Below are 9960 nucleotides of genomic sequence, written 5' to 3'. Positions count from 1 at the left end.
TTTGGAAGCAAATGAATCAGTCCAGTTTTAAGAACATATGGGACATCCTCATCAGGGTATTGGATGCACAAGCTTTCGTAGGTGAAATCAGGTGCAGCCATTTCCCTTAGAGTCCTCTCACGGGGTGGAGGTTGTGCCATGTTCTCAGAATGCGCAAAATCAGAATGCTCAGAATCAGAATGCTCAAAATTATAATGCTCAAGATCAGGATGTTCAAAATCACCAATAAAAGAATGCACAGATTCACCAGTAATGGAATGCTCAGAATGATCAAAAGGTATAAAATGATGCCTAACTAATCTATGAAATGTCCTATCTATCTCAGGATCAAAGGGTTGTAAGTCAGATGGATTGCCTCTAGTCATACACTACATTCAGCATGCACACAACTAGTTGCCTTGTCATGTAAATAAAGGTGTAGGTTTGAACTATAGCTACCCTCAAATGATATCCAAATGACTTGAAATTTTGTGAGCAACCTTATAAAATTATGAGAAGATAGCACAAAAAATTTCAGACAAAAATTCAAAGTCTAACTATGAAAGCTAAAAATGGTAAGTTAAGAAAAATAAGTGAATAAAACTTGAAAAATAAAAAACTTTTGACATAATCGCTTTTTTTGGACGATGGAGACCTCAGCCAGCCTATGGCAGGCTGCCACAGCATAGGAAATTTTTTTCTACCCCAAATGCATATATAATAATTGCGATTCTGATAACCGGAGCGAAAGTTATGGCCGTTTGAAGTTTTGACAAACACAAAATTTGCTACTTTTTTGGAACTTTCAAATCTGACCAAACTAAAGGCTCTAGCTATTTTTCTTACAAAATATGGATTAAAAGAAGTGACCACAAAAAAATTCAGCCAAAAATAACAACCCTAGCTACTAAAACAAAAAATCACAAATAATTCAGCATGGGTGGTCGCTAAAATCCGTCGCTAAGGGATTTCTACTACTACTCTGGTTTGCCGCAAGCAGAAATGGTCGCTAAGTCCGTCGCAAAACACTATTCACAGCAAAACACCCAAAACTGAAACAGGGGAAGCGCTTAGCAGGAAAACTGAAACAGAACACACACTAAACAAAATACCAAGATACTAAACGAACACTAACACACATACTAACACAATACTAACAATTAAACATAAAACACAAAAGAATTAAACACACGACACGCCAGCTATTATGAACCTTTGGACACTGCTCCCCGGCAACGGCGCCAAATTTGATCGAGGCCGTACCCGAATCAAATAAACATGAAAATGCAGTAACTAGGAAGTGATCCTAGGTCATTTCCCAACGAGCAGTGACACACCAATTGTTCATAATATACTTGCAGTAACAGTAACGATTGGGGGGGTTTGTTTGTTTTGTGATTAAAGAGCAGAACAAGTAAACTGGAATACGAAACTACTAATATTAAACACGGGTTGTTTCCTTTGATTCAGAAGCCATTCTCTTATCTTGGGTTATAGAGAATTCGTCCTTAACAGTCAACCACTTAATCCAACCCTATTTCAATTTACTAAGCGAAAATCAACTTAGGGTTGTCAATACGTGATTAGGCACCACATACACCAGTTAGCCTTTCGTCCATTAAGCATGAACGCAAGTTAGGCTCAGAGGCAATTAATCGAACACGAAGTGTGCACTGATTAATATTCACGAATTTGGGATAACTAGTGAAGGGAAAACTGCCAGGAAACCACATTACAAGCGAAACCTCAAAGAGAGTTGGGCTTCGTCCTCAAAAGGAAACAACACCAGAAAATCTAGCCTTCCATGGATTCAAACAGAAAACGCAAATGAAACATGAAGCAGAAACGTAAATGAAAGTAGAAGAAGAAGCAAGAATGAACTCGTAATTAGAAGCAGAAAACGGAAATTTGCATTAAGAACGAAAATCGTCACAAGGGAACAGAAAAACGTGAAAACCTAAAACCAAAGCTCTGAATAATGAAAATAGCATAACAGAATGCCCTACACGAATCCCAAGGCAGCTATTTAAAAAGAGTCACTCAAAGTCACTGGGCCCTATTACAATACTCTGGCCCAAAACGAAATAAACATTGAACAACATAAAATAAAATTGCAAAATTTCCTAATTAGAAATTAACTAAGGTAAGCGCTGCTTTATTTGCCCTCTTCAAGTCCACAACCAAAATCCGGATTAAGCCCAATGTTTCACTAATTCCTGAAATTAGATTAAAAACATCAAATTAGCTAAATGAGCCCAAATAATAAAACTGCCTAATTAATTGACAATTAAGACCAATCAGTAATTAAAATGGTGCAAAAAGGGTTTAGAAAATAGAAGAAAATGATGGCACATCATTCACATTCTCTAAATTTTACACCATTGTTACATATAAATTAAAAGTCATAAAAGTGAACAATTTTTATGAAATCAAGTACAAGAATTTACACTTTAGCTCATGGGAACAAACAATTTACCTGAAATCACATTAGCATCTAAATTATGTTGGAGAATTATTTTTTTTAATTCTTTGTTATATTAATAATGTCGCAACCTATCCTTCGGCGGGAGGGCGAGGAGAAATAAAAAGATGCGTCTTCCACAGAAGGAGAACGCGCGGGAGTCGCCACCAACGTTTATTAGAGGAAAACGTTAGAAAAATCAAAAAAGGGATTAGCGAATTTTGAACATAAAGGTTCGGGAGTTGTTTACATGCGGGGAAGGTATTAGCACCCCACACGCCCATCACAAGGGACGACTGCCTTTAATCGAGTATGCGTAACGTGACTTCAAAATTATTTATTTTCCCTTTTTTATGTTTCTTTATTTTTTTGGGGTTAACTAGGGTGTTGCCCTTGCTCCTAAGTATCCTCAAGTGCGATGAGGAATTCAGACCTACGTAGTTCTTTAAAAACGAGAAAGTTGCGTGTTGAGTTGATTTTAAACTTTTGAAAGGTTCATTTTAACCAACAAAAACAAAAGAGACCATTAAGGCGTTGGACCTTCAGCGGATTCAAGCGACTTTTATGAATAAAAACTCAATTACATGCTAATTTCATCTTGGTTTCACTTATTAACTTTCAATCTCTTTAAAAAATGATCTGTGACGTAAATGATCGGTCAAAATTCACTTTACAAGAAGAAAAGAGATTACTAATGGTAGAAGAATGAGATGAAGATGTGCAAAGCCACAAAGAGGACCCCTAAGGGTGCATAGATCGTATCCAAATCCTTAGAACAAATACTAACAGGATGACGAATGAAGAATACTAAACGAAGAATGATGTAGAAGTCGATTACGGTCACGATTCAGTAGTGCCTCGGCCTCGTTTTTCTCTTTTTTCTTCTCCTTCTCTCTGATTTTCACTGAAACCTCTCAATGTTTGAAAGTTGGCCCTTTCCTTCAGCCCCCCTCACGCCTATTTAAAGGAAATGAGGGGGTTTGGCACTTTGATAGCTCACCCAGGCGAGTTGTTGCTTCACCCAAAAGTAACCTTGCTCGCCCAGACAAGCTGGTTACTTCACCCCTAAGTCTTTTTGGGGGCCCAGGCAAGGCTAGCCTGGGCGAGTCAGGGTTCAGAAAAAGGCTTAAAATGACCCTTTTGCCCTCCCTTTTCGGTATTTTCTGTATTCTTTACCGGAATGTCGAATGCTCTTTCGTCTTGCGCGGTAACTGGTGTCAAACAATTCAATTTGGCTGGTGAGAATCAAAACATTAGCAAATGATAGTCCCCAGACGAAATTAGGGTCTGACAGATAATAATAATTTTAATATAATTATATTTTTTAAATTTTTTAAATGAATGAAATTAATGTCTCAAATAAGTTTAATCTAATCATTTATTATCTTGATATAAAAAAATTCTTTTATGTAGATTAATTTAACTTTCTCTTATATTTTGATATTATATGTCGAAATATATTAAATATATAAATTTTATTATATTATATATAAAATAAATTTCAGAAGGATGATTTTTTTTAATAGAATCAAGTAGGAAAATTTATGAAAAAACATACAGATGTATGATTTATAATAGAATGTGGTAGTATCTTAAAATTTTGAGCATAAAGCTTTTCTTTTAAGTATTTAAGTGCTTTCAAATTTAAGAAGTATTAATTTTATATATTTTTAATGTAATGAAAAACTGGATTTAAAAAAATAGAAAATTGTAATCTTTTTATATTTTTAACAATTTAATTTCTCACAAAAAATTACAACTGTACTTATTACATGAATATATTAGAATTTTCTATTAATGTACAACGATATTCATAAGAAAAACATCAAAATATAGGTCGCGTGATGAACGAGTCAACACACTAGTAAATAAATAAAAATACTTAAAATTTTTTGGGGATGTTACAGAATCTTGGCAGATTTTATAAAACATAATGTGGATGAGTTGTTACAAGAAACAGGGAAAGGGAAGTTGCTCCGTTGTCATTTGTGAGTGTTCGTACACCAACTTGTAGGAAGGTTCGTTTACGTGGTGAATGGAGATTAGTTGAACACTTTAACTATTTCTTACATATGCTGTCCTCTAGACTCTAGTCTCTAGAGGAGTGGGTACCTACTTTGCTATTGGCGTTGCATGGTCAGCTTGGGGGATAACAAAACCATGCTTTTCTTTGCTATTTCGTGTAATTTCAATAATGTTAAGATTTATGAACAGTTTTGTTTGTCATTTATACACTTCCATGCATTTTCTTCTCAGCTGTATCAGTTTTACAGCTTTGCAAGAGAGGAACGTTTTCTGTGGTTGGTGATTGCTGGCCAGGGACATCTTCCCCCACATTCTCTTCGGTTGCTTTTCCCCACATTACAGTATAAAATCCAATCGATATAATTGTGGCTCCAACTATACTGCAAAATGATCAATGCAACCACATCATTAGATTGCATAATTCTTTTGTAAAGATCATAGCTATTTAAAGTGCAAACGATAATAAATCATTAACGCAACCGATTAAAATTATCTGTTTTAGACGGTTTTGAAATTATTGTTGCAGCTCTATCGACAAACTTAGCTTAGTTGCTTTGGAAGTTAAAGAGTATGGGATACAGACTGTGATTAGAAATGTATGAAGCAGAGTGAGTCTCATGAAAATGATGCTATTTTTCACAAAGCATATATCCCATAGTTTTTCAAGTATCCGGAAGTGCTACCAAAATTACGGTCATATTGCGGCATTTTTGCTTGCAATTTTATTAATCATGACTGCAACCGCAAGTTAAAACCAAATACAAATGGCAATTTGTTTGGTTAGCTGCATTTGTGCATGAACATGTGTTTTACCAAGTTTAAAGTAAAACCATGTTGAGAATTGAATACCTTCCAAGGTGGAGTGTATCACCCAGGAACATGACTCCCAAGGCAACAGCTATGGCAATTGAGAGTGGCTTGAACATTGCTACATAGACAGGCCCCTTTATACGCAGTACCCATGTGTGAACTACATTGTTCACGAATGAACCAAAAATTCCCTAAAAATATCGAATAATTAGCATATACTACTATAGAACAAAGATCTGATAGTTTTTGCGTGCAATGCATCTTACAGAGCAAACTATGGAAGCCAATGCTGTATCCACTCCTATTTTCCAAGCGCCTGCATTTGTCTCAGTAAATATAGCTACAATTGCAGCCATAATGCTAACACATAAATTGTAAAAGAAGATGACAATTAGTTCATTGGGGTACACCTTCATGATTTGCACCTGCGGACAAAAATTAAATTAAAAAAACGTTTTGAGAATTAGCTTGTTGAAACTTTGTATATAAACCAAACAATTTGTACCTGTACAATGTACCACAATGGAACCAGAATATACTCTGCTGTCAGTAGAAGGCCACCAATTGCCCAACTTGGATCTACCAAATTGAGAGTGTTAATTGGTTGATGAAGTGACAAGGAAGGTGTATGAACAATGATGATTGGTGGTCCTTTGTAGAGGGTCACTACGAATGCTCCGGTTATTGATACTATGGTACCCAATACCTTGGCTTGGCAACTTGTATTTCTTACAATCACCTTTTCCATCCTAAAATAAAATAGATCATGACACTTACGAGTAGTCCACAATTCCAAAACATAGCAGTTAGCAACACCCAGCTCATATTTTGAGAAAAAAGAACCTGAAAATGATGGCAAGCAAAAAAGTAAAAGCGGGCACCAAGTTGCTTATTGCCGAGGAGAGAGTGGGGGAACTGAAATTGATGCCAGTGTATCCCACGATCTGAGATGCACACCTGCAATTCAGAGAAGTGTTAATTAAATCAGGGGATAGTCAAAATCATTTCTTGCATGTACCCACCCTATTAGCCCAAGAAGACCAATTTTGCGTAGTAGGGGGAAACTGAGCGGAGGAAGCACTCTTGATCTGCAGCAGGAGCATATAATGAGACAGACATCAATATCATAAGTCAAGTGAACTACTCAACCACGTACCTTTGGGAGATAAAGGGTGCAGGAATGAGAACAATAGCAGCAACAGCATAAGCATAAACAACAAAGACATGGTAACTCATCCCTCTCAAGGTAGCTGCTTTGAACAGCGTATTCAAGGCAACGTTGAGGCACTCTGTGGCCACCATGGCCCCAAAAGGAACCAAATCCTTGTACAAGACCCTTTTTGCCATGGTATAACCCTAGCTAGCACTTCAGATCGCACTCACACAAAGCACCCTCAGCCTCAGCCTGATCTTTCCGTGTACTTGGGGCCAAATACTCACAACTCGACAACCAGTGGAGTGTATTATGAGAATGCCCAATTTACTCGTATCGCTTACGAGATAATGCAATTTGAAGTCATTTTGCATTGTTATTGGTGCTTTAATTGTGCGTGACGTAGAATTTAGAGTAATACAATAATACTGGTTACTAGCTTAACAATTATTATGCGAAAGCGAAATATAAAAATGTAGTAGGATAAGGAAATGATGTCAAACGAATCTTTAGAGCAATAATTAATGAATGAATATATATGTTTCAGTCGAACTATTTTAATGAATCGGGATGAAAACTTAACCGAAAGAGGTTTGTTGTGATTTGAGATAAAATGATAAGATATGATTGTTATAGGAAATAATTTGGCCAATTTTTTGAAAATTCAAAGGAAACTTAGAAGATAAGCGCATTAGAGTTTCAATCGAAACTAAAATCACAAAATTTTGGGTAAAATCAGTTGAGAACGTGAATATCCCATGATCAAGGAAGTGGTTCCTAAAAAATTGGAACGTGAGAAGTGCACCTCGTTGCTGCTTAGCCGAAATCGGTTGAGAGTGAAGGAATCAAGTACGAATGTGGATAAGTATGATTTAGATTCAATTATTTTAGATTTTACATTATAAATAGTTGTTTTATAAACGTTTGTAAGCACCTTGAACCAAAAACCAACCAATCAATGCAATTTTTTTTCCAATTATTATCCAATTTTTTTTTTTGCTGATTTTATTGCTTTCCTTTATATTCTGCCTTTACTTTGATATGGTTGTATTTCTGTTAAGATTTATCCTGAATCAAGTGCTTTCTTTAATAACTTGAGGGGCCACAAAAGATCAAGAGGTAGATTTTTTCTGTTGATGATCAAATCGCTTGATTCATTATTTGAATTTCGGAAGCAGTTGTACCCGGATCCATTTTCATTGACCATTAAGATTTCTCGTGACAACAAAAATTGGCATGCTCGGTGGGACACTATGAATGAATTGATCAAGCGATTCGAATGATGAACGGAGTTTTACCAGTCAATGCATTTGCGCTCTGGTAAGATTACTGCGCCTGAGATGGATCAACAAACAAAGAATAATGATTCGAAACAAGTAGAGAGTTCATTGGGAATGCATGTTTCCCTAATGACGAGCCTTGTGGCATAAGCGTTGCCTGCTCTTCTGATTGGTGTTGCGTCAATTACAGTGTTTGTTGTGGCTAGTACACTTGAGAAAACATCGACAGTGATGACTACATTCATTTGGCATCAGATAGACATAGAAATACATGATATCATGTATCAACCATCTGGATAGTTAGCTGAAATAGTCAAACTCGTGATGTAAAATGAGATGCAGTAGTCAAAGGAATTAGAGGTTAGAAAGGCACATGTTTGTGAGAATTCTATGTCGTTTGTGGCTAGAAACCCAGAAGTGACAAGTCAGGTAATGAATATGGATTCCCCACAATTGACCTAGCCAATTCAGGCTAGATCAATCCCATTGGTCAAGCTAAATATGGCTTTTATGTCTACATGGCAAGCAACTTCGTCGAATATGGTGTCGATAGGAATGTTTAACTCTAGATTGGTGGCCAAATGGGGTTTATTCCTAGACCCTTGGTATCCAATGCGAGTTATATGCCCGCTAATATTAGTAATCCATTTGCTATTACCCTTGGGGGTTAAGTAGGCACAAATGATTATACTAACCAAGTTTTTCATGCATGAGGACTACCACAACACCTTTGATTGATGCAGAACTACTAGCCAAAACCATGAGGAAGTATTTTGGCATTCAATTGAAACCAATGGTGAGGCCCATGTATAAGAAGTCGTATCCAAAGTGGGTGGATTATATGATAACTTTTCTGAAAAGGTACAAAGCGCCATATTTCTCCACTTTTTCTAGTGAAGACGACAAATCAACTATGGAACATATAGGACAATTTACTGCTCAAAGTAGTTAAGCTAGTCAGAATGAGTTTTATAAGCTACAAATTTTTCCTCTTTCTCTAACGAAGGTAGCTTTCGCTTGGTATTAAAAAAGTTTTTCAAAACATTGAGTAACACAAGAATTTTTTTACAAAATCTTTTACCAAAGAGTTTTACTCTCTGGTAATCGATTACCAGAAGGTAGTAATCAATTACCAATAGCCAACATTATTTTCAAACTGATTTACAAAGTTGTAATCAATTACCATGAGCATGTAATCGATTACCAATGTTTTAAAACGTTAGATTTCAAATTTCAAGAGTCACAACTAGTGATAAAACATTTTGAAATCATTTTAAACTTGTGTAATCGATTACACAATACTTGTAATCGATTACCAGAGTTTCTAAACGTTTTGATTTTCAAATTTAAACATGAAAAGTCACATCAGTTGATGTGTAATCGATTACACCTTGATAATAATCGATTACCAGTGACTTACTTTGAAAAATAAATTACCAAAAGTCACAATTCTTAAAGTGACTAGTTTTCTGAAGATTTTTTTAAGAATCATAACTTTTAAGTGACTAGTTTTCAAAAAGAGTCACAACTTTTAAGTGACTAGTTTTTTTTTTACAAGAGTCACAACTCTTAAAGTGACTAGTTTTGAAGAAATTGCTAAGAGTCATAAACTTTTAACTTGAGTCATCAAATGACTATAAATATATGACCATGGCACGAATTTTAAAAAGACTGATTCCTTTCATGATTAACAGATTTCTTTCATAGAGTTTTTGTTCAATACTTTCTTTTCCAAGAAAAGTTCATTGTTCAAAAACTTGTGCTACACTTCTTCTTCATTCACTTCATTCTCTTGTCAAAACATTCAAAGGACTAACCGCCTGAGAATTCTTTTGTTTCTTCCCTTCTCCCTCTTGACAAAAGATTTCAAAGGACTAACCGCCTGAGATATCTTTTGTATCCCCCTCACAGAGAATTCAAGGGACTAACCGCCTAAGAATTCTTTGTCCAAACACATTGGAGGGTACATCTTTTGTGGTACAAGTAGAGGGTACATCTACTTGGGTTGTTATACTGAGAACAAGAGAGGGTACATCTCTTGTGGATCAGTTCAAGTGGAGGGTACATCCACTTGGTTGTTCAAAGAGAACAAGGGAGGGTACATCCCTTGTGGATCTTTGGCTTGTAAAGGATTTTACAAGGTTAAAAGAAATCTCAAGAACCGTTGGTTGCTTGGGGACTGGATGTAGGCATGGGTTGTTGCCGAACCAGTATAAATCTTGTGTTTGTCTTCTTCTTCCTTACACTCTTTA

General features: G+C 36.0%; 1 protein-coding gene across 1 annotated transcript; it reads right to left on the bottom strand.

The window, feature by feature from the left end:
- Nucleotides 1-4302: 4302 nt before the first annotated feature.
- On the bottom strand, nucleotides 4303-6864 carry LOC114413093 (WAT1-related protein At3g28050-like). Its single transcript, XM_028377296.1, has 7 exons — nucleotides 6432-6864; nucleotides 6298-6363; nucleotides 6119-6232; nucleotides 5781-6024; nucleotides 5542-5700; nucleotides 5315-5466; nucleotides 4303-4845 (listed from the first exon to the last, which is right to left on the bottom strand). Exons 1-7 carry the CDS (start codon nucleotides 6620-6622, stop codon nucleotides 4668-4670), a joined length of 1104 nt encoding a protein of 367 aa, XP_028233097.1. The 5' UTR covers nucleotides 6623-6864; the 3' UTR covers nucleotides 4303-4667.
- Between the last annotated feature and the right edge of the window lie 3096 nt (nucleotides 6865-9960).

Source organism: Glycine soja, chromosome 1, assembly GCF_004193775.1.
Source record: "Glycine soja cultivar W05 chromosome 1, ASM419377v2, whole genome shotgun sequence".
Classification (NCBI taxonomy): domain Eukaryota; kingdom Viridiplantae; phylum Streptophyta; class Magnoliopsida; order Fabales; family Fabaceae; genus Glycine; species Glycine soja.
The sequence above is the reverse complement of the archived record's forward strand: the minus strand, read 5'-3'. Positions and strand labels throughout refer to the sequence as shown.